The 26,852-nt window shown below is 30.0% G+C and overlaps 1 protein-coding gene across 1 annotated transcript in view; it reads right to left on the reverse strand.

The window, feature by feature from the left end:
• Positions 1-1,126: 1,126 nt before the first annotated feature.
• LOC106594134 (cyclin-D-binding Myb-like transcription factor 1) overlaps positions 1,127-26,852 on the reverse strand; it is an 80,107-nt gene continuing 54,381 nt past the window's right edge. Inside the window, exons 14-15 of the mRNA XM_082972044.1 lie at positions 2,179-2,482; positions 1,127-1,852 (exon numbers count right to left, since the gene is read on the reverse strand). Coding sequence (XP_082828170.1) covers positions 1,818-1,852; positions 2,179-2,482 — 339 coding nt within the window. The 3' untranslated portion in view covers positions 1,127-1,817. The remainder of the gene's footprint in view (positions 1,853-2,178; positions 2,483-26,852) is intronic.

Here is a 26,852-nt window from a genome sequence, read left to right on the forward strand (position 1 = left end):
TCTCAGCCCATCCCACCCCTCAGCCCATCCCGCCCCTCAGCCACTCAGCCCATCCCACCCCTCAGCCACTCAGCCCATCCCACCCCTCAGTCCCTCTCAGCCCATCCCACCCCTCAGTCCCCCCCAATTCCCCAGTGGAAGCTGCACCCCATGCTATTTCAGAATATGGGACATGTCCACCCCCATGCTATTTCAGAATATGGGACATGTCCACCCCCATGCTATTTCAGAATATGGGACATGTCCACCCCCATGCTATTTCAGAATATGGGACATGTCCACCCCCATGCTATTTCAGAATATGGGACATGTCCACCCCCCATGCTATTTCAGAATATGGGACATGTCCCCCCCATGCTATTTCAGAATATGGGACATGTCCACCCCCATGCTATTTCAGAATATGGGACATGTCCCCCCCCCCATGCTATTTCAGAATATGGGACATGTCCACCCCCATGCTATTTCAGAATATGGGACATGTCCACCCCCATGCTATTTCAGAATATGGGACATGTCCACCCCCATGCTATTTCAGAATATGGGACATGTCCACCCCCATGCTATTTCAGAATATGGGACATGTCCCCCCCCATGCTATTTCAGAATATGGGACATGTCCACCCCCATGCTATTTCAGAATATGGGACATGTCCACCCCCATGCTATTTCAGAATATGGGACATGTCCACCCCCATGCTATTTCAGAATATGGGACATGTCCCCCCCCATGCTATTTCAGAATATGGGACATGTCCACCCCCCATGCTATTTCAGAATATGGGACATGTCCACCCCCATGCTATTTCAGAATATGGGACATGTCCACCCCCATGCTATTTCAGAATATGGGACATGTCCACCCCCATGCTATTTCAGAATATGGGACATGTCCACCCCCATGCTATTTCAGAATATGGGACATGTCCACCCCCATGCTATTTCAGAATATGGGACATGTCCACCCCCATGCTATTTCAGAATATGGGACATGTCCCCCCCCCATGCTATTTCAGAATATGGGACACATTAAATCAGAATGTGGGACAGATCAGGACAAAGGAGCAGGTATAACCGGGGATAAAGTGTCGGACGATCGACAGACGGTACTGAAACACACCGGATAAGCAACTGTGGAAGTTTTTAATTACACATAAATAAAAGTAAATGCAGATATAATTCACAGTGTCAGATGAATCTGTCCTGTTGTTCGTGTGGTCAGCAGGCCGACGGTTACAACAGAAAACACCGGGACCTAGAAACTGTAGGGTGCTGTTCTGAGGCGGAGCGGCCAGAGAATCTACCACACTGAGTGGACAAAACATTAAGAACACCTGCTCTATCCATGACGGACTGACCAGGTGAATCCAGGTGAAAGATTATGATCCCTTATTGATGTCACTTGTTAAATCCACTTCCAATCAGTGTAGATGAAGGGGAGGAGACATGTTAAAGAAGGATTTTTAAGCTTTCAGACAATTGAGACTTGGGGTTGCAACTCAATATTAGGAAGTGCTTAGTCCACTCAGTGTGGCTCTGGCTGCAGGCTTTATGAAGTACATAGAACGGACAGTTTTGGAAAGACCGTTCTGCAACACACACCCTCTCACACACACACACACACACACACACACACACACGGTCAGGCCGGCCCCCACAGGAGCCCATGATGATGTCATAGTCTCACCTCTGACCAAAGAGAACATTTAAAGGGGAGGGGCTTAATGGCCAACTCAGCCAATCAGAAATAATGTCCAAAATGATGACATGTCCACTCTGCTGTTTGATTGGCTCCATCAGTGATGATGTTATCCAGCTCAGTCAGAGACATCCTGGTTCTCAAGGATCAGATCTGAAGGAGAGAAGAGGAGGAGGATGAGAGAGGAGGAGGAGGATGAGAGAAGAGGAGGAGGATGAGAGAAGAGGAGGAGGATGAGAGAGGAGGAGGAGGATGAGAGAGAAGAGGAGGAGGATGAGAGAGAGAGGAGGATGAGAGAGAAGAGGAGGAGGATGAGAGAGTGAGTGTGTGTGTAGGTGTGTGTGTGTGTGTGTGTGTGTGTGTGTGTGTGTGTGTGTGTGTGTGTGTGTGTGTGTGAGGGTGTGTGTGTGTGTGAGGGTGTGTGTGTGTGTGAGGGTGTGTGTGTGTGTGAGGGTGTGTGTGAGGGTGTGTGTGTGTACCTGTCAGTGTGCTGCTGACATTTGTAGGAGAAACGATAAGCACCGCCCCCTTCGCTATCCCAGAATCCACCACCTGCTCCTCCTGAGAGGGAGCGTCCAGGACCGTGGCAGTGAAACTGTCTGTCATTGGCTCCGGAGTCTCGGTGGCTCCGCCTTCTGAGGAACCAATCAGGAAGTTCTGCTCAGGCTCCTCCCCCTGCATCTCCACAACCAGCTGTGATTGGCAGAGAGGCTCTGGAGAGGTGTGGTCAGAGGTGACCGTCTGAATGAAGACGCTGCTGTCGTTGGAACAAACACCCTCCGTCTGAAAACAAAACGCTGCAGTCAGATAATAACTAGTTTCTATGGGAGAGAACATTATTACTAAGGACTAGTTAACCAGGGGTATATTACTGAGGACTAGTTAACCAGGGGTATATTACTAACTAAGGACTAGTTCACCAGGGGTATATTACTGACTAAGGACTAGTTCACCAGGGGTATATTACTAACTAAGGACTAGTTCACCAGGGGTATATTACTAACTAAGGACTAGTTCACCAGGGGTATATTACTAACTAAGGACTAGTTCACCAGGGGTATATTACTAACTAAGGACTAGTTCACCAGGGGTATATTACTAAGGACTAGTTCACCAGGGGTATATTACTAACTAAGGACTAGTTCACCAGGGGTATATTACAAACTAAGGACTAGTTCACCAGGGGTATATTACTAACTAAGGACTAGTTCACCAGGGGTATATTACTAACTAAGGACTAGTTCACCAGGGGTATATTACTAACTAAGGACTAGTTCACCAGGGGTATATTACTAACTAAGGACTAGTTCACCAGGGGTATATTACTAACTAAGGACTAGTTCACCAGGGGTATATTACTAACTAAGGACTAGTTCACCAGGGGTATATTACTAACTAAGGACTAGTTCACCAGGGGTATATTACTAACTAAGGACTAGTTCACCAGGGGTATATTACTAACTAAGGACTAGTTCACCAGGGGTATATTACTAACTAAGGACTAGTTCACCAGGGGTATATTACTAACTAAGGACTAGTTCACCAGGGGTATATTACTAAGGACTAGTTCACCAGGGGTATATTACTAACTAAGGACTAGTTCACCAGGGGTATATTACTAACTAAGGACTAGTTAACCAGGGGTATATTACTAACTAAGGACTAGTTCACCAGGGGTATATTACTAAGGACTAGTTCACCAGGGGTATATTACTAACTAAGGACTAGTTCACCAGGGGTATATTACTAACTAAGGACTAGTTCACCAGGGGTATATTACTAACTAAGGACTAGTTCACCAGGGGTATATTACTAACTAAGGACTAGTTCACCAGGGGTATATTACTAACTAAGGACTAGTTCACCAGGGGTATATTACTAACTAAGGACTAGTTCACCAGGGGTATATTACTAACTAAGGACTAGTTCACCAGGGGTATATTACTAACTAAGGACTAGTTCACCAGGGGTATATTACTAACTAAGGACTAGTTCATCAGGGGTATATTACTAAGGACTAGTTCACCAGGGGTATATTACTAACTAAGGACTAGTTCACCAGGGGTATATTACTAACTAAGGACTAGTTCACCAGGGGTATATTACTGACTAAGGACTAGTTCACCAGGGGTATATTACTGACTAAGGACTAGTTCACCAGGGGTATATTACTGAGGACTAGTTAACCAGGGGTATATTACTGAGGACTAGTTCACCAGGGGTATATTACTAACTAAGGACTAGTTCACCAGGGGTATATTACTAACTAAGGACTAGTTCACCAGGGGTATATTACTAACTAAGGACTAGTTCACCAGGGGTATATTACTAACTAAGGACTAGTTCACCAGGGGTATATTACTGAGGACTAGTTCACCAGGGGTATATTACTAACTAAGGACTAGTTCACCAGGGGTATATTACTGACTAAGGACTAGTTCACCAGGGGTATATTACTAACTAAGGACTAGTTCACCAGTGAGAGTGAACGTTATTTATAATAATATTACTGAGGGAACGTTATTTATAATAATATTACTGAGGGAACGTTATTTATAATAATATTACTGAGGGAACGTTATTTATAATAATATTACTGAGGGAACGTTATTTATAATAATATTACTGAGGGAGGGAACGTTATTTATAATAATATTACTGAGGGAACGTTATTTATAATAATATTACTGAGGGAACGTTATTTATAATAATATTACTGAGGGAGGGAACGTTATTTATAATAATATTACTGAGGGAACGTTATTTATAATAATATTACTGAGGGAACGTTATTCATAATAATATTACTGAGGGAACGTTATTTATAATAATATTACTGAGGGAACGTTATTTATAATAATATTACTGAGGGAACGTTATTTATAATAATATTACTGAGGGAACGTTATTTATAATAATATTACTGAGGGAACGTTATTTATAATAATATTACTGAGGGAACGTTATTTATAATAATATTACTGAGGGAGGGAACGTTATTTATAATAATATTACTGAGGGAACGTTATTTATAATAATATTACTGAGGGAACGTTATTTATAATAATATTACTGAGGGAACGTTATTTATAATAATATTACTGAGGGAGTGAACGTTATTTATAATAATATTACTGAGGGAACGTTATTTATAATAATATTACTGAGGGAACGTTATTTATAATAATATTACTGAGGGAACGTTATTTATAATAATATTACTGAGGGAACGTTATTTATAATAATATTACTGAGGGAGGGAACGTTATTTATAATAATATTACTGAGGGAACGTTATTTATAATAATATTACTGAGGGAACGTTATTTATAATAATATTACTGAGGGAACGTTATTTATAATAATATTACTGAGGGAGGGAACGTTATTTATAATAATATTACTGAGGGAACGTTATTTATAATAATATTACTGAGGGAACGTTATTTATAATAATATTACTGAGGGAACGTTATTTATAATAATATTACTGAGGGAACGTTATTTATAATAATATTACTGAGGGAACGTTATTTATAATAATATTACTGAGGGAACGTTATTTATAATAATATTACTGAGAGAACGTTATTTATAATAATATTACTGAGGGAACGTTATTTATAATAATATTACTGAGGGAACGTTATTTATAATAATATTACTGAGGGAACGTTATTTATAATAATATTACTGAGGGAACGTTATTTATAATAATATTACTGAGGGAGGGAACGTTATTTATAATAATATTACTGAGGGAACGTTATTTATAATAATATTACTGAGGGAACGTTATTTATAATAATATTACTGAGGGAACGTTATTTATAATAATATTACTGAGGGAACGTTATTTATAATAATATTACTGAGGGAACGTTATTTATAATAATATTACTGAGGGAACGTTATTTATAATAATATTACTGAGGGAACGTTATTTATAATAATATTACTGAGGGAACGTTATTTATAATAATATTACTGAGGGAACGTTATTTATAATAATATTACTGAGGGAACGTTATTTATAATAATATTACTGAGGGAGGGAACGTTATTTATAATAATATTACTGAGGGAACGTTATTTATAATAATATTACTGAGGGAACGTTATTTATAATAATATTACTGAGGGAACGTTATTTATAATAATATTACTGAGGGAACGTTATTTATAATAATATTACTGAGGGAGGGAACGTTATTTATAATAATATTACTGAGGGAGGGAACGTTATTTATAATAATATTACTGAGGGAACGTTATTTATAATAATATTACTGAGGGAACGTTATTTATAATAATATTACTGAGGGAACGTTATTTATAATAATATTACTGAGGGAACGTTATTTATAATAATATTACTGAGGGAACGTTATTTATAATAATATTACTGAGGGAACATTATTTATAATAATATTACTGAGGGAACGTTATTTATAATAATATTACTGAGGGAACGTTATTTATAATAATATTACTGAGGGAACGTTATTTATAATAATATTACTGAGGGAACGTTATTTATAATAATATTACTGAGGGAACGTTATTTATAATAATATTACTGAGGGAACGTTATTTATAATAATATTACTGAGGGAACGTTATTTATAATAATATTACTGAGGGAACGTTATTTATAATAATATTACTGAGGGAACGTTATTTATAATAATATTACTGAGGAGGGAACGTTATTTATAATAATATTACTGAGGGAACGTTATTTATAATAATATTACTGAGGGAACGTTATTTATAATAATATTACTGAGGGAACGTTATTTATAATAATATTACTGAGGGAACGTTATTTATAATAATATTACTGAGGGAGGGAACGTTATTTATAATAATATTACTGAGGGAACGAACGTTATTTATAATAATATTACTGAGGGAGGGAACGTTATTTATAATAATATTACTGAGGGAACGTTATTTATAATAATATTACTGAGGGAACGTTATTTATAATAATATTACTGAGGGAACGTTATTTATAATAATATTACTGAGGGAACGTTATTTATAATAATATTACTGAGGGAACGTTATTTATAATAATATTACTGAGGGAACGTTATTTATAATAATATTACTGAGGGAGGGAACGTTATTTATAATAATATTACTGAGGGAACGTTATTTATAATAATATTACTGAGGGAACGTTATTTATAATAATATTACTGAGGGAACGTTATTTATAATAATATTACTGAGGGAACGTTATTTATAATAATATTACTGAGGGAGGGAACGTTATTTATAATAATATTACTGAGGGAACGTTATTTATAATAATATTACTGAGAGGAACGTTATTTATAATAATATTACTGAGGGAACGTTATTTATAATAATATTACTGAGGGAACGTTATTTATAATAATATTACTGAGGGAACGTTATTTATAATAATATTACTGAGGGAACGTTATTTATAATAATATTACTGAGGGAACGTTATTTATAATAATATTACTGAGGGAGGGAACGTTATTTATAATAATATTACTGAGGGAACGTTATTTATAATAATATTACTGAGGGAACGTTATTTATAATAATATTACTGAGGGAACGTTATTTATAATAATATTACTGAGGGAGGGAACGTTATTTATAATAATATTACTGAGGGAACGTTATTTATAATAATATTACTGAGGGAACGTTATTTATAATAATATTACTGAGGGAACGTTATTTATAATAATATTACTGAGGGAACGTTATTTATAATAATATTACTGAGGGAACGTTATTTATAATAATATTACTGAGGGAACGTTATTTATAATAATATTACTGAGGGAACGTTATTTATAATAATATTACTGAGGGAGGGAACGTTATTTATAATAATATTACTGAGGGAACGTTATTTATAATAATATTACTGAGGGAACGTTATTTATAATAATATTACTGAGGGAGGGAACGTTATTTATAATAATATTACTGAGGGAACGTTATTTATAATAATATTACTGAGGGAACGTTATTTATAATAATATTACTGAGGGAACGTTATTTATAATAATATTACTGAGGGAACGTTATTTATAATAATATTACTGAGGGAGGGAACGTTATTTATAATAATATTACTGAGGGAACGTTATTTATAATAATATTACTGAGGGAACGTTATTTATAATAATATTACTGAGGGAGGGAACGTTATTTATAATAATATTACTGAGGGAACGTTATTTATAATAATATTACTGAGGGAACGTTATTTATAATAATATTACTGAGGGAACGTTATTTATAATAATATTACTGAGGGAACGTTATTTATAATAATATTACTGAGAGGAACGTTATTTATAATAATATTACTGAGGGAACGTTATTTATAATAATATTACTGAGGAGGAACGTTATTTATAATAATATTACTGAGGGAGGGAACGTTATTTATAATAATATTACTGAGGGAGTGAACGTTATTTATAATAATATTACTGAGGGAACGTTATTTATAATAATATTACTGAGGGAACGTTATTTATAATAATATTACTGAGGGAACGTTATTTATAATAATATTACTGAGGGAGGGAACGTTATTTATAATAATATTACTGAGGGAACGTTATTTATAATAATATTACTGAGGGAACGTTATTTATAATAATATTACTGAGGGAGGGAACGTTATTTATAATAATATTACTGAGGGAACGTTATTTATAATAATATTACTGAGGGAACGTTATTTATAATAATATTACTGAGGGAGGGAACGTTATTTATAATAATATTACTGAGGGAACGTTATTTATAATAATATTACTGAGTGAACGTTATTTATAATAATATTACTGAGGGAACGTTATTTATAATAATATTACTGAGGGAACGTTATTTATAATAATATTACTGAGGGAGGGAACGTTATTTATAATAATATTACTGAGGGAACGTTATTTATAATAATATTACTGAGGGAACGTTATTTATAATAATATTACTGAGGGAACGTTATTTATAATAATATTACTGAGGGAACGTTATTTATAATAATATTACTGAGGAGGGAACGTTATTTATAATAATATTACTGAGGGAGGGAACGTTATTTATAATAATATTACTGAGGGAACGTTATTTATAATAATATTACTGAGGGAACGTTATTTATAATAATATTACTGAGGGGGAACGTTATTTATAATAATATTACTGAGGGAGGGAACGTTATTTATAATAATATTACTGAGGGAACGTTATTTATAATAATATTACTGAGGGAACGTTATTTATAATAATATTACTGAGGGAACGTTATTTATAATAATATTACTGAGGGAACGTTATTTATAATAATATTACTGAGGGAACGTTATTTATAATAATATTACTGAGGGAACGTTATTTATAATAATATTACTGAGGGAACGTTATTTATAATAATATTACTGAGGAGGAACGTTATTTATAATAATATTACTGAGGGAACGTTATTTATAATAATATTACTGAGGGAACGTTATTTATAATAATATTACTGAGGGGGAACGTTATTTATAATAATATTACTGAGGGAACGTTATTTATAATAATATTACTGAGGGAACGTTATTTATAATAATATTACTGAGGGGGGAACGTTATTTATAATAATATTACTGAGGGAGGGAACGTTATTTATAATAATATTACTGAGGGAACGTTATTTATAATAATATTACTGAGGGAACGTTATTTATAATAATATTACTGAGGGAACGTTATTTATAATAATATTACTGAGGGAACGTTATTTATAATAATATTACTGAGGGAGGGAACGTTATTTATAATAATATTACTGAGGGAACGTTATTTATAATAATATTACTGAGGGAGGGAACGTTATTTATAATAATATTACTGAGGGAACGTTATTTATAATAATATTACTGAGGGAACGTTATTTATAATAATATTACTGAGGGAGGGAACGTTATTTATAATAATATTACTGAGGGAACGTTATTTATAATAATATTACTGAGGGAACGTTATTTATAATAATATTACTGAGGGAACGTTATTTATAATAATATTACTGAGGGAACGTTATTTATAATAATATTACTGAGGGAGGGAACGTTATTTATAATAATATTACTGAGGGAACGTTATTTATAATAATATTACTGAGGGAACGTTATTTATAATAATATTACTGAGGGAGGGAACGTTATTTATAATAATATTACTGAGGGAACGTTATTTATAATAATATTACTGAGGGAGGAACGTTATTTATAATAATATTACTGAGGGAACGTTATTTATAATAATATTACTGAGGGAGGGAACGTTATTTATAATAATATTACTGAGGGAACGTTATTTATAATAATATTACTGAGGGAACGTTATTTATAATAATATTACTGAGGGAACGTTATTTATAATAATATTACTGAGGGAGGGAACGTTATTTATAATAATATTACTGAGGGGAACGTTATTTATAATAATATTACTGAGGGAACGTTATTTATAATAATATTACTGAGGGAACGTTATTTATAATAATATTACTGAGGGAACGTTATTTATAATAATATTACTGAGGGGGAACGTTATTTATAATAATATTACTGAGGGAACGTTATTTATAATAATATTACTGAGGGAGGGAACGTTATTTATAATAATATTACTGAGGGAACGTTATTTATAATAATATTACTGAGGGAACGTTATTTATAATAATATTACTGAGGGAACGTTATTTATAATAATATTACTGAGGGAACGTTATTTATAATAATATTACTGAGGGAACGTTATTTATAATAATATTACTGAGGGAACGTTATTTATAATAATATTACTGAGGAGGGAACGTTATTTATAATAATATTACTGAGGGAGGGAACGTTATTTATAATAATATTACTGAGGGAACGTTATTTATAATAATATTACTGAGGGAACGTTATTTATAATAATATTACTGAGGGAACGTTATTTATAATAATATTACTGAGGGAGTGAACGTTATTTATAATAATATTACTGAGGGAGGGAACGTTATTTATAATAATATTACTGAGGGAACGTTATTTATAATAATATTACTGAGGGAACGTTATTTATAATAATATTACTGAGGGAACGTTATTTATAATAATATTACTGAGGGAACGTTATTTATAATAATATTACTGAGGGAACGTTATTTATAATAATATTACTGAGGGAGGGAACGTTATTTATAATAATATTACTGAGGGAACGTTATTTATAATAATATTACTGAGGGAACGTTATTTATAATAATATTACTGAGGGAGGGAACGTTATTTATAATAATATTACTGAGGGAGGGAACGTTATTTATAATAATATTACTGAGGGAGGAACGTTATTTATAATAATATTACTGAGGGAACGTTATTTATAATAATATTACTGAGGGAACGTTATTTATAATAATATTACTGAGGGAACGTTATTTATAATAATATTACTGAGGGAACGTTATTTATAATAATATTACTGAGGGAGGGAACGTTATTTATAATAATATTACTGAGGGAACGTTATTTATAATAATATTACTGAGGGAACGTTATTTATAATAATATTACTGAGGGGAACGTTATTTATAATAATATTACTGAGGGAACGTTATTTATAATAATATTACTGAGGGAACGTTATTTATAATAATATTACTGAGGGGGAACGTTATTTATAATAATATTACTGAGGGAGGAACGTTATTTATAATAATATTACTGAGGGAACGTTATTTATAATAATATTACTGAGGGAACGTTATTTATAATAATATTACTGAGGGAACGTTATTTATAATAATATTACTGAGGGAGGGAACGTTATTTATAATAATATTACTGAGGGAACGTTATTTATAATAATATTACTGAGGGAACGTTATTTATAATAATATTACTGAGGGAGGGAACGTTATTTATAATAATATTACTGAGGGAACGTTATTTATAATAATATTACTGAGGAGGGAACGTTATTTATAATAATATTACTGAGGGAACGTTATTTATAATAATATTACTGAGGGAGGGAACGTTATTTATAATAATATTACTGAGGGAACGTTATTTATAATAATATTACTGAGGGAACGTTATTTATAATAATATTACTGAGGGAACGTTATTTATAATAATATTACTGAGGGAGTGAACGTTATTTATAATAATATTACTAGGGAGGGAACGTTATTTATAATAATATTACTGAGGGAACGTTATTTATAATAATATTACTGAGGAGGAACGTTATTTATAATAATATTACTGAGGGAGGGAACGTTATTTATAATAATATTACTGAGGGAACGTTATTTATAATAATATTACTGAGGGAGGGAACGTTATTTATAATAATATTACTGAGGGAACGTTATTTATAATAATATTACTGAGGGAGGGAACGTTATTTATAATAATATTACTGAGGGAACGTTATTTATAATAATATTACTGAGGGAACGTTATTTATAATAATATTACTGAGGGAGGGAACGTTATTTATAATAATATTACTGAGGGAACGTTATTTATAATAATATTACTGAGGGAACGTTATTTATAATAATATTACTGAGGGAACGTTATTTATAATAATATTACTGAGAGGAACGTTATTTATAATAATATTACTGAGGGAGGGAACGTTATTTATAATAATATTACTGAGGGAACGTTATTTATAATAATATTACTGAGGGAACGTTATTTATAATAATATTACTGAGGGAACGTTATTTATAATAATATTACTGAGGGAGGGAACGTTATTTATAATAATATTACTGAGGGGAACGTTATTTATAATAATATTACTGAGGGAACGTTATTTATAATAATATTACTGAGGGAACGTTATTTATAATAATATTACTGAGGGAGGGAACGTTATTTATAATAATATTACTGAGGGAACGTTATTTATAATAATATTACTGAGGGAACGTTATTTATAATAATATTACTGAGAGAACGTTATTTATAATAATATTACTGAGGGAGGGAACGTTATTTATAATAATATTACTGAGGGAACGTTATTTATAATAATATTACTGAGGGAGGGAACGTTATTTATAATAATATTACTGAGGGAGGGAACGTTATTTATAATAATATTACTGAGGGAACGTTATTTATAATAATATTACTGAGGGAACGTTATTTATAATAATATTACTGAGGGAGGGAACGTTATTTATAATAATATTACTGAGGGAGGGAACGTTATTTATAATAATATTACTGAGGGAACGTTATTTATAATAATATTACTGAGGGAACGTTATTTATAATAATATTACTGAGGGAACGTTATTTATAATAATATTACTGAGGAGGGAACGTTATTTATAATAATATTACTGAGGGAGGGAACGTTATTTATAATAATATTACTGAGGGAACGTTATTTATAATAATATTACTGAGGGAACGTTATTTATAATAATATTACTGAGGGAGGGAACGTTATTTATAATAATATTACTGAGGGAGGAACGTTATTTATAATAATATTACTGAGGGAACGTTATTTATAATAATATTACTGAGGGAACGTTATTTATAATAATATTACTGAGGGAGGGAACGTTATTTATAATAATATTACTGAGGGAACGTTATTTATAATAATATTACTGAGGGAACGTTATTTATAATAATATTACTGAGGGAGGGAACGTTATTTATAATAATATTACTGAGGGAACGTTATTTATAATAATATTACTGAGGGAGGAACGTTATTTATAATAATATTACTGAGGGAGGAACGTTATTTATAATAATATTACTGAGGGAACGTTATTTATAATAATATTACTGAGGGAACGTTATTTATAATAATATTACTGAGGGAACGTTATTTATAATAATATTACTGAGGGAACGTTATTTATAATAATATTACTGAGGGAGGGAACGTTATTTATAATAATATTACTGAGGGAGTGAACGTTATTTATAATAATATTACTGAGGGAACGTTATTTATAATAATATTACTGAGGGAACGTTATTTATAATAATATTACTGAGGGAACGTTATTTATAATAATATTACTGAGGGAACGTTATTTATAATAATATTACTGAGGGAACGTTATTTATAATAATATTACTGAGGGAACGTTATTTATAATAATATTACTGAGGGAACGTTATTTATAATAATATTACTGAGGGAACGTTATTTATAATAATATTACTGAGGGAACGTTATTTATAATAATATTACTGAGGGAGGGAACGTTATTTATAATAATATTACTGAGGGAACGTTATTTATAATAATATTACTGAGGGAACGTTATTTATAATAATATTACTGAGGGAACGTTATTTATAATAATATTACTGAGGAGGGAACGTTATTTATAATAATATTACTGAGGGAACGTTATTTATAATAATATTACTGAGGGAACGTTATTTATAATAATATTACTGAGGAGGAACGTTATTTATAATAATATTACTGAGGGAACGTTATTTATAATAATATTACTGAGGGAACGTTATTTATAATAATATTACTGAGGGAGGAACGTTATTTATAATAATATTACTGAGAGGGAACGTTATTTATAATAATATTACTGAGGGAACGTTATTTATAATAATATTACTGAGGGAGGGAACGTTATTTATAATAATATTACTGAGGGAACGTTATTTATAATAATATTACTGAGGGAGGAACGTTATTTATAATAATATTACTGAGGGAGGGAACGTTATTTATAATAATATTACTGAGGGAACGTTATTTATAATAATATTACTGAGGGAGGGAACGTTATTTATAATAATATTACTGAGAGAACGTTATTTATAATAATATTACTGAGGGAACGTTATTTATAATAATATTACTGAGGGAACGTTATTTATAATAATATTACTGAGGGAGGGAACGTTATTTATAATAATATTACTGAGGGAGGGAACGTTATTTATAATAATATTACTGAGGGAACGTTATTTATAATAATATTACTGAGGGAACGTTATTTATAATAATATTACTGAGGGAACGTTATTTATAATAATATTACTGAGGGAGTGAACGTTATTTATAATAATATTACTGAGAGAGGGAACGTTATTTATAATAATATTACTGAGGGAACGTTATTTATGATAATATTACTGAGGGAGGGAACGTTATTTATAATAATATTACTGAGGGAGGAACGTTATTTATAATAATATTACTGAGGGAGGGAACGTTATTTATAATAATATTACTGAGGGAGGGAACGTTATTTATAATAATATTACTGAGGGAACGTTATTTATAATAATATTACTGAGGGAACGTTATTTATAATAATATTACTGAGGGAGGGAACGTTATTTATAATAATATTACTGAGGGAACGTTATTTATAATAATATTACTGAGGGAGGGAACGTTATTTATAATAATATTACTGAGGGAACGTTATTTATAATAATATTACTGAGGGAGGGAACGTTATTTATAATAATATTACTGAGGGAACGTTATTTATAATAATATTACTGAGGGAACGTTATTTATAATAATATTACTGAGGGAACGTTATTTATAATAATATTACTGAGGGAACGTTATTTATAATAATATTACTGAGGGAACGTTATTTATAATAATATTACTGAGGGAGGGAACGTTATTTATAATAATATTACTGAGGGAGGGAACGTTATTTATAATAATATTACTGAGGGAACGTTATTTATAATAATATTACTGAGGGAGGGAACGTTATTTATAATAATATTACTGAGGGAACGTTATTTATAATAATATTACTGAGGGAACGTTATTTATAATAATATTACTGAGGGAGGGAACGTTATTTATAATAATATTACTGAGGGAACGTTATTTATAATAATATTACTGAGGGAGGGAACGTTATTTATAATAATATTACTGAGGGAACGTTATTTATAATAATATTACTGAGGGAACGTTATTTATAATAATATTACTGAGGAGGGAACGTTATTTATAATAATATTACTGAGGGAGGGAACGTTATTTATAATAATATTACTGAGGGAACGTTATTTATAATAATATTACTGAGGGAACGTTATTTATAATAATATTACTGAGGGAACGTTATTTATAATAATATTACTGAGGGAGGGAACGTTATTTATAATAATATTACTGAGAGAGGAACGTTATTTATAATAATATTACTGAGGGAACGTTATTTATAATAATATTACTGAGGGAGGGAACGTTATTTATAATAATATTACTGAGGGAGGGAACGTTATTTATAATAATATTACTGAGGGAACGTTATTTATAATAATATTACTGAGGGAGGGAACGTTATTTATAATAATATTACTGAGGGAGGGAACGTTATTTATAATAATATTACTGAGGGAGGGAACGTTATTTATAATAATATTACTGAGGGAACGTTATTTATAATAATATTACTGAGGGAACGTTATTTATAATAATATTACTGAGGGAACGTTATTTATAATAATATTACTGAGGGAACGTTATTTATAATAATATTACTGAGGGAACGTTATTTATAATAATATTACTGAGGGAGGGAACGTTATTTATAATAATATTACTGAGGGAACGTTATTTATAATAATATTACTGAGGGAACGTTATTTATAATAATATTACTGAGGGAACGTTATTTATAATAATATTACTGAGGGAACGTTATTTATAATAATATTACTGAGGGAGGGAACGTTATTTATAATAATATTACTGAGGGAGTGAACGTTATTTATAATAATATTACTGAGGGAACGTTATTTATAATAATATTACTGAGGGAACGTTATTTATAATAATATTACTGAGGGAACGTTATTTATAATAATATTACTGAGGGAACGTTATTTATAATAATATTACTGAGGGAGGGAACGTTATTTATAATAATATTACTGAGGGAGTGAACGTTATTTATAATAATATTACTGAGGGAACGTTATTTATAATAATATTACTGAGAGGAACGTTATTTATAATAATATTACTGAGGGAACGTTATTTATAATAATATTACTGAGGGAACGTTATTTATAATAATATTACTGAGGGAACGTTATTTATAATAATATTACTGAGGGAACGTTATTTATAATAATATTACTGAGGGAGGGAACGTTATTTATAATAATATTACTGAGGGAGGGAACGTTATTTATAATAATATTACTGAGGGAACGTTATTTATAATAATATTACTGAGGGAACGTTATTTATAATAATATTACTGAGGGAACGTTATTTATAATAATATTACTGAGAGAGGGAACGTTATTTATAATAATATTACTGAGGAGGGAACGTTATTTATAATAATATTACTGAGGGAACGTTATTTATAATAATATTACTGAGGGAGGGAACGTTATTTATAATAATATTACTGAGGGAGGGAACGTTATTTATAATAATATTACTGAGGGAGGGAACGTTATTTATAATAATATTACTGAGGGAACGTTATTTATAATAATATTACTGAGGGAGGGAACGTTATTTATAATAATATTACTGAGGGAGGGAACGTTATTTATAATAATATTACTGAGGGAGGGAACGTTATTTATAATAATATTACTGAGGGAGGGAACGTTATTTATAATAATATTACTGAGGGAGGGAACGTTATTTATAATAATATTACTGAGGGAACGTTATTTATAATAATATTACTGAGGGAACGTTATTTATAATAATATTACTGAGGGAACGTTATTTATAATAATATTACTGAGGGAGGGAACGTTATTTATAATAATATTACTGAGGGAACGTTATTTATAATAATATTACTGAGGGAGTGAACGTTATTTATAATAATATTACTGAGGGAGGGAACGTTATTTATAATAATATTACTGAGGGAGGGAACGTTATTTATAATAATATTACTGAGGGAACGTTATTTATAATAATATTACTGAGGGAACGTTATTTATAATAATATTACTGAGGGAGGGAACGTTATTTATAATAATATTACTGAGGGAACATTATTTATAATAATATTACTGAGGGAGGGAACGTTATTTATAATAATATTACTGAGGGAGGGAACGTTATTTATAATAATATTACTGAGAGAACGTTATTTATAATAATATTACTGAGGGAACGTTATTTATAATAATATTACTGAGGGAACGTTATTTATAATAATATTACTGAGGGAGGGAACGTTATTCATAATAATATTACTGAGAGAGGGAACGTTATTTATAATAATATTACTGAGGGAACGTTATTTATGATAATATTACTGAGGGAGGGAACGTTATTTATAATAATATTACTGAGGGAGGGAACGTTATTTATAATAATATTACTGAGGGAACGTTATTTATAATAATATTACTGAGGGAGGGAACGTTATTTATAATAATATTACTGAGGGAACGTTATTTATAATAATATTACTGAGGGAACGTTATTTATAATAATATTACTGAGGGAACGTTATTTATAATAATATTACTGAGGGAGGGAACGTTATTTATAATAATATTACTGAGGGAACGTTATTTATAATAATATTACTGAGGGAACGTTATTTATAATAATATTACTGAGAGAACGTTATTTATAATAATATTACTGAGGGAGGGAACGTTATTTATAATAATATTACTGAGAGAACGTTATTTATAATAATATTACTGAGGGAACGTTATTTATAATAATATTACTGAGGGAACGTTATTTATAATAATATTACTGAGGGAACGTTATTTATAATAATATTACTGAGGGAGGGAACGTTATTTATAATAATATTACTGAGGGAACGTTATTTATAATAATATTACTGAGGGAACGTTATTTATAATAATATTACTGAGGGAGGGAACGTTATTTATAATAATATTACTGAGGGAACGTTATTTATAATAATATTACTGAGGGAGTGAACGTTATTCATAATAATATTACTGAGAGAGGGAACGTTATTTATAATAATATTACTGAGGGAACGTTATTTATGATAATATTACTGAGGGAGGGAACGTTATTTATAATAATATTACTGAGGGAGGGAACGTTATTTATAATAATATTACTGAGGGAGGGAACGTTATTTATAATAATATTACTGAGGGAGGGAACGTTATTTATAATAATATTACTGAGGGAACGTTATTTATAATAATATTACTGAGGGAACGTTATTTATAATAATATTACTGAGGGAGGGAACGTTATTTATAATAATATTACTGAGGGAACATTATTTATAATAATATTACTGAGGGAGGGAACGTTATTTATAATAATATTACTGAGGGAACGTTATTTATAATAATATTACTGAGGGAGGGAACGTTATTTATAATAATATTACTGAGGGAACGTTATTTATAATAATATTACTGAGGGAACGTTATTTATAATAATATTACTGAGGGAACGTTATTTATAATAATATTACTGAGGGAACGTTATTTATAATAATATTACTGAGGGAACGTTATTTATAATAATATTACTGAGGGAGGGAACGTTATTTATAATAATATTACTGAGGGAGGGAACGTTATTCATAATAATATTACTGAGGGAACGTTATTTATAATAATATTACTGAGGGAGGGAACGTTATTTATAATAATATTACTGAGGGAACGTTATTTATAATAATATTACTGAGGGAACGTTATTTATAATAATATTACTGAGGGAGGGAACGTTATTTATAATAATATTACTGAGGGAACGTTATTTATAATAATATTACTGAGGGAGGGAACGTTATTTATAATAATATTACTGAGGGAACGTTATTTATAATAATATTACTGAGGGAACGTTATTTATAATAATATTACTGAGGGAGGGAACGTTATTTATAATAATATTACTGAGGGAGGGAACGTTATTTATAATAATATTACTGAGGGAACGTTATTTATAATAATATTACTGAGGGAACGTTATTTATAATAATATTACTGAGGGAACGTTATTTATAATAATATTACTGAGGGAGGGAACGTTATTTATAATAATATTACTGAGAGAGGGAACGTTATTTATAATAATATTACTGAGGGAACGTTATTTATAATAATATTACTGAGGGAACGTTATTTATAATAATATTACTGAGGGAGGGAACGTTATTTATAATAATATTACTGAGGGAACGTTATTTATAATAATATTACTGAGGGAGGGAACGTTATTTATAATAATATTACTGAGGGAACGTTATTTATAATAATATTACTGAGGGAGGGAACGTTATTTATAATAATATTACTGAGGGAGGGAACGTTATTTATAATAATATTACTGAGGGAACGTTATTTATAATAATATTACTGAGGGAACGTTATTTATAATAATATTACTGAGGGAACGTTATTTATAATAATATTACTGAGGGAACGTTATTTATAATAATATTACTGAGGGAACGTTATTTATAATAATATTACTGAGGGAACGTTATTTATAATAATATTACTGAGGGAGGGAACGTTATTTATAATAATATTACTGAGGGAACGTTATTTATAATAATATTACTGAGGGAACGTTATTTATAATAATATTACTGAGGGAACGTTATTTATAATAATATTACTGAGGGAACGTTATTTATAATAATATTACTGAGGGAGGGAACGTTATTTATAATAATATTACTGAGGGAGTGAACGTTATTTATAATAATATTACTGAGGGAACGTTATTTATAATAATATTACTGAGGGAACGTTATTTATAATCATATTACTGAGGGAACGTTATTTATAATAATATTACTGAGGGAACGTTATTTATAATAATATTACTGAGGGAGGGAACGTTATTTATAATAATATTACTGAGGGAGTGAACGTTATTTATAATAATATTACTGAGGGAACGTTATTTATAATAATATTACTGAGGGAACGTTATTTATAATCATATTACTGAGGGAACGTTATTTATAATAATATTACTGAGGGAACGTTATTTATAATAATATTACTGAGGGAACGTTATTTATAATAATATTACTGAGGGAACGTTATTTATAATAATATTACTGAGGGAGGGAACGTTATTTATAATAATATTACTGAGGGAGGGAACGTTATTTATAATAATATTACTGAGGGAGGGAACGTTATTTATAATAATATTACTGAGGGAACGTTATTTATAATAATATTACTGAGGGAACGTTATTTATAATAATATTACTGAGGGAACGTTATTTATAATAATATTACTGAGAGAGGGAACGTTATTTATAATAATATTACTGAGAGAGGGAACGTTATTTATAATAATATTACTGAGGGAACGTTATTTATAATAATATTACTGAGGGAGGGAACGTTATTTATAATAATATTACTGAGGGAGGGAACGTTATTTATAATAATATTACTGAGGGAGGGAACGTTATTTATAATAATATTACTGAGGGAACGTTATTTATAATAATATTACTGAGGGAGGGAACGTTATTTATAATAATATTACTGAGGGAGGGAACGTTATTTATAATAATATTACTGAGGGAGGGAACGTTATTTATAATAATATTACTGAGGGAGGGAACGTTATTTATAATAATATTACTGAGGGAGGGAACGTTATTTATAATAATATTACTGAGGGAACGTTATTTATAATAATATTACTGAGGGAACGTTATTTATAATAATATTACTGAGGGAACGTTATTTATAATAATATTACTGAGGGAGGGAACGTTATTTATAATAATATTACTGAGGGAACGTTATTTATAATAATATTACTGAGGGAGTGAACGTTATTTATAATAATATTACTGAGGGAGGGAACGTTATTTATAATAATATTACTGAGGGAGGGAACGTTATTTATAATAATATTACTGAGGGAACGTTATTTATAATAATATTACTGAGGGAACGTTATTTATAATAATATTACTGAGGGAGGGAACGTTATTTATAATAATATTACTGAGGGAACGTTATTTATAATAATATTACTGAGGGAACATTATTTATAATAATATTACTGAGGGAGGGAACGTTATTTATAATAATATTACTGAGGGAGGGAACGTTATTTATAATAATATTACTGAGAGAACGTTATTTATAATAATATTACTGAGGGAACGTTATTTATAATAATATTACTGAGGGAACGTTATTTATAATAATATTACTGAGGGAGGGAACGTTATTCATAATAATATTACTGAGAGAGGGAACGTTATTTATAATAATATTACTGAGGGAACGTTATTTATGATAATATTACTGAGGGAGGGAACGTTATTTATAATAATATTACTGAGGGAGGGAACGTTATTTATAATAATATTACTGAGGGAACGTTATTTATAATAATATTACTGAGGGAGGGAACGTTATTTATAATAATATTACTGAGGGAACGTTATTTATAATAATATTACTGAGGGAACGTTATTTATAATAATATTACTGAGGGAACGTTATTTATAATAATATTACTGAGGGAGGGAACGTTATTTATAATAATATTACTGAGGGAACGTTATTTATAATAATATTACTGAGGGAACGTTATTTATAATAATATTACTGAGAGAACGTTATTTATAATAATATTACTGAGGGAGGGAACGTTATTTATAATAATATTACTGAGAGAACGTTATTTATAATAATATTACTGAGGGAACGTTATTTATAATAATATTACTGAGGGAACGTTATTTATAATAATATTACTGAGGGAACGTTATTTATAATAATATTACTGAGGGAGGGAACGTTATTTATAATAATATTACTGAGGGAACGTTATTTATAATAATATTACTGAGGGAACGTTATTTATAATAATATTACTGAGGGAGGGAACGTTATTTATAATAATATTACTGAGGGAACGTTATTTATAATAATATTACTGAGGGAGTGAACGTTATTCATAATAATATTACTGAGAGAGGGAACGTTATTTATAATAATATTACTGAGGGAACGTTATTTATGATAATATTACTGAGGGAGGGAACGTTATTTATAATAATATTACTGAGGGAGGGAACGTTATTTATAATAATATTACTGAGGGAACGTTATTTATAATAATATTACTGAGGGAACGTTATTTATAATAATATTACTGAGGGAACGTTATTTATAATAATATTACTGAGGGAGGGAACGTTATTTATAATAATATTACTGAGGGAACATTATTTATAATAATATTACTGAGGGAGGGAACGTTATTTATAATAATATTACTGAGGGAGGGAACGTTATTTATAATAATATTACTGAGGGAACGTTATTTATAATAATATTACTGAGGGAACGTTATTTATAATAATATTACTGAGGGAACGTTATTTATAATAATATTACTGAGGGAACGTTATTTATAATAATATTACTGAGGGAACGTTATTTATAATAATATTACTGAGGGAGGGAACGTTATTTATAATAATATTACTGAGGGAACGTTATTTATAATAATATTACTGAGGGAGGGAACGTTATTCATAATAATATTACTGAGGGAACGTTATTTATAATAATATTACTGAGGGAACGTTATTTATAATAATATTACTGAGGGAACGTTATTTATAATAATATTACTGAGGGAACGTTATTTATAATAATATTACTGAGGGAACGTTATTTATAATAATATTACTGAGGGAACGTTATTTATAATAATATTACTGAGGGAGGGAACGTTATTTATAATAATATTACTGAGGGAACGTTATTTATAATAATATTACTGAGGGAACGTTATTTATAATAATATTACTGAGGGAGGGAACGTTATTTATAATAATATTACTGAGGGAACGTTATTTATAATAATATTACTGAGGGAACGTTATTTATAATAATATTACTGAGGGAGGGAACGTTATTTATAATAATATTACTGAGGGAGGGAACGTTATTTATAATAATATTACTGAGGGAACGTTATTTATAATAATATTACTGAGGGAACGTTATTTATAATAATATTACTGAGGGAACGTTATTTATAATAATATTACTGAGGGAGGGAACGTCATTTATAATAATATTACTGAGGGAGGGAACGTTATTTATAATAATATTACTGAGGGAACGTTATTTATAATAATATTACTGAGGGAACGTTATTTATAATAATATTACTGAGGGAACGTTATTTATAATAATATTACTGAGGGAACGTTATTTATAATAATATTACTGAGGGAACGTTATTTATAATAATATTACTGAGGGAACGTTATTTATAATAATATTACTGAGGGAGGGAACGTTATTTATAATAATATTACTGAGGGAACGTTATTTATAATAATATTACTGAGGGAACGTTATTTATAATAATATTACTGAGGGAACGTTATTTATAATAATATTACTGAGGGAACGTTATTTATAATAATATTACTGAGGGAGGGAACGTTATTTATAATAATATTACTGAGGGAACGTTATTTATAATAATATTACTGAGGGAACGTTATTTATAATAATATTACTGAGGGAACGTTATTTATAATAATATTACTGAGGGAACGTTATTTATAATAATATTACTGAGGGAGGGAACGTTATTTATAATAATATTACTGAGGGAACGTTATTTATAATAATATTACTGAGGGAACGTTATTTATAATAATATTACTGAGGGAGGGAACGTTATTTATAATAATATTACTGAGGGAACGTTATTTATAATAATATTACTGAGGGAACGTTATTTATAATAATATTACTGAGGGAACGTTATTTATAATAATATTACTGAGGGAACGTTATTTATAATAATATTACTGAGGGAACGTTATTTATAATAATATTACTGAGGGAACGTTATTTATAATAATATTACTGAGGGAGGGAACGTTATTTATAATAATATTACTGAGGGAACGTTATTTATAATAATATTACTGAGGGAACGTTATTTATAATAATATTACTGAGGGAGGGAACGTTATTTATAATAATATTACTGAGGGAACGTTATTTATAATAATATTACTGAGGGAGGGAACGTTATTTATAATAATATTACTGAGGGAACGTTATTTATAATAATATTACTGAGGGAACGTTATTTATAATAATATTACTGAGGGAACGTTATTTATAATAATATTACTGAGGGAACGTTATTTATAATAATATTACTGAGGGAACGTTATTTATAATAATATTACTGAGGGAACGTTATTTATAATAATATTACTGAGGGAACGTTATTTATAATAATATTACTGAGGGAGGGAACGTTATTTATAATAATATTACTGAGGGAACGTTATTTATAATAATATTACTGAGGGAACGTTATTTATAATAATATTACTGAGGGAACGTTATTTATAATAATATTACTGAGGGAACGTTATTTATAATAATATTACTGAGGGAACGTTATTTATAATAATATTACTGAGGGAACGTTATTTATAATAATATTACTGAGGGAGGGAACGTTATTTATAATAATATTACTGAGGGAGGGAACGTTATTTATAATAATATTACTGAGGGAGGGAACGTTATTTATAATAATATTACTGAGAGAACGTTATTTATAATAATATTACTGAGGGAGGGAACGTTATTTATAATAATATTACTGAGGGAACGTTATTTATAATAATATTACTGAGGGAACGTTATTTATAATAATATTACTGAGGGAGGGAACGTTATTTATAATAATATTACTGAGGGAACGTTATTTATAATAATATTACTGAGGGAACGTTATTTATAATAATATTACTGAGGGAACGTTATTTATAATAATATTACTGAGGGAGGGAACGTTATTTATAATAATATTACTGAGGGAACATTATTTATAATAATATTACTGAGGGAACGTTATTTATAATAATATTACTGAGGGAACGTTATTTATAATAATATTACTGAGGGAACGTTATTTATAATAATATTACTGAGGGAGGGAACGTTATTTATAATAATATTACTGAGGGAACGTTATTCATAATAATATTACTGAGGGAACGTTATTTATAATAATATTACTGAGGGAGTGAACGTTATTTATAATAATATTACTGAGGGAACGTTATTTATAATAATCGCTCACAATTGTTTCTCTAAAAGCTGTCTGGGTTTAAATATCTTCTATTGTACAGAAATTACAATAGAATTATTAGATTCATTATTAGATATTTTTTTATTTAACCTTTATTTAACGAGGCAAGTCAGTTAAGAACAAATTCTGATATACAATGACGGCCCACCGGGGAACAGTGGGTTAACTGCCTTGTTCAGGGGGCAGAACGACAGATGTTTACCTTGTCAGCTCGGGGATTCGAACTTGCAACCTTTCGGTTACTAGACCAACGCTCTAACCACTACGCTACCTGCTGGTTACTAGTCCAACGCTCTAACCACTAGGCTACGCTGCTGGTTACTAGTCCAACGCTCTAACCACTAGGCTACCTGCTGGTTACTAGTCCAACGCTCTAACCACTAGGCTACGCTGCTGGTTACTAGTCCAACGCTCTAACCACTAGGCTACCCTGCTGGTTACTAGTCCAACGCTCTAACCACTAGGCTACGCTGCTGGTTACTAGTCCAACGCTCTAACCACTACGCTACCCTGCTGGTTACTAGTCCAACGCTCTAACCACTAGGCTACGCTGCTGGTTACTAGTCCAACGCTCTAACCACTAGGCTACCCTGCTGGTTACTAGTCCAACGCTCTAACCACTAGGCTACCTGCTGGTTACTAGTCCAAAGCTCTAACCACTAGGCTGCCTGCTGGTTACTAGTCCAACGCTCTAACCACTAGGCTACCTGCTGATTACTAGTCCAACGCTCTAACCACTAGGCTACCTGCTGGTTACTAGTCCAACGCTCTAACCACTAGGCTACCTGCTGGTTACTAGTCCAACGCTCTAACCACTAGGCTACCTGCTGGTTACTAGTCCAACGCTCTAACCACTAGGCTACCCTGCTGGTTACTAGTCCAACGCTCTAACCACTAGGCTACCCTGCTGGTTACTAGTCCAACGCTCTAACCACTAGGCTACGCTGCTGGTTACTAGTCCAAC

The sequence above is a fragment of the Salmo salar genome, unplaced genomic scaffold (genome assembly GCF_965601325.2).
Source record: "Salmo salar unplaced genomic scaffold, fSalSal1 ptg000525l, whole genome shotgun sequence".
In the NCBI taxonomy this organism is placed as follows: domain Eukaryota; kingdom Metazoa; phylum Chordata; class Actinopteri; order Salmoniformes; family Salmonidae; genus Salmo; species Salmo salar.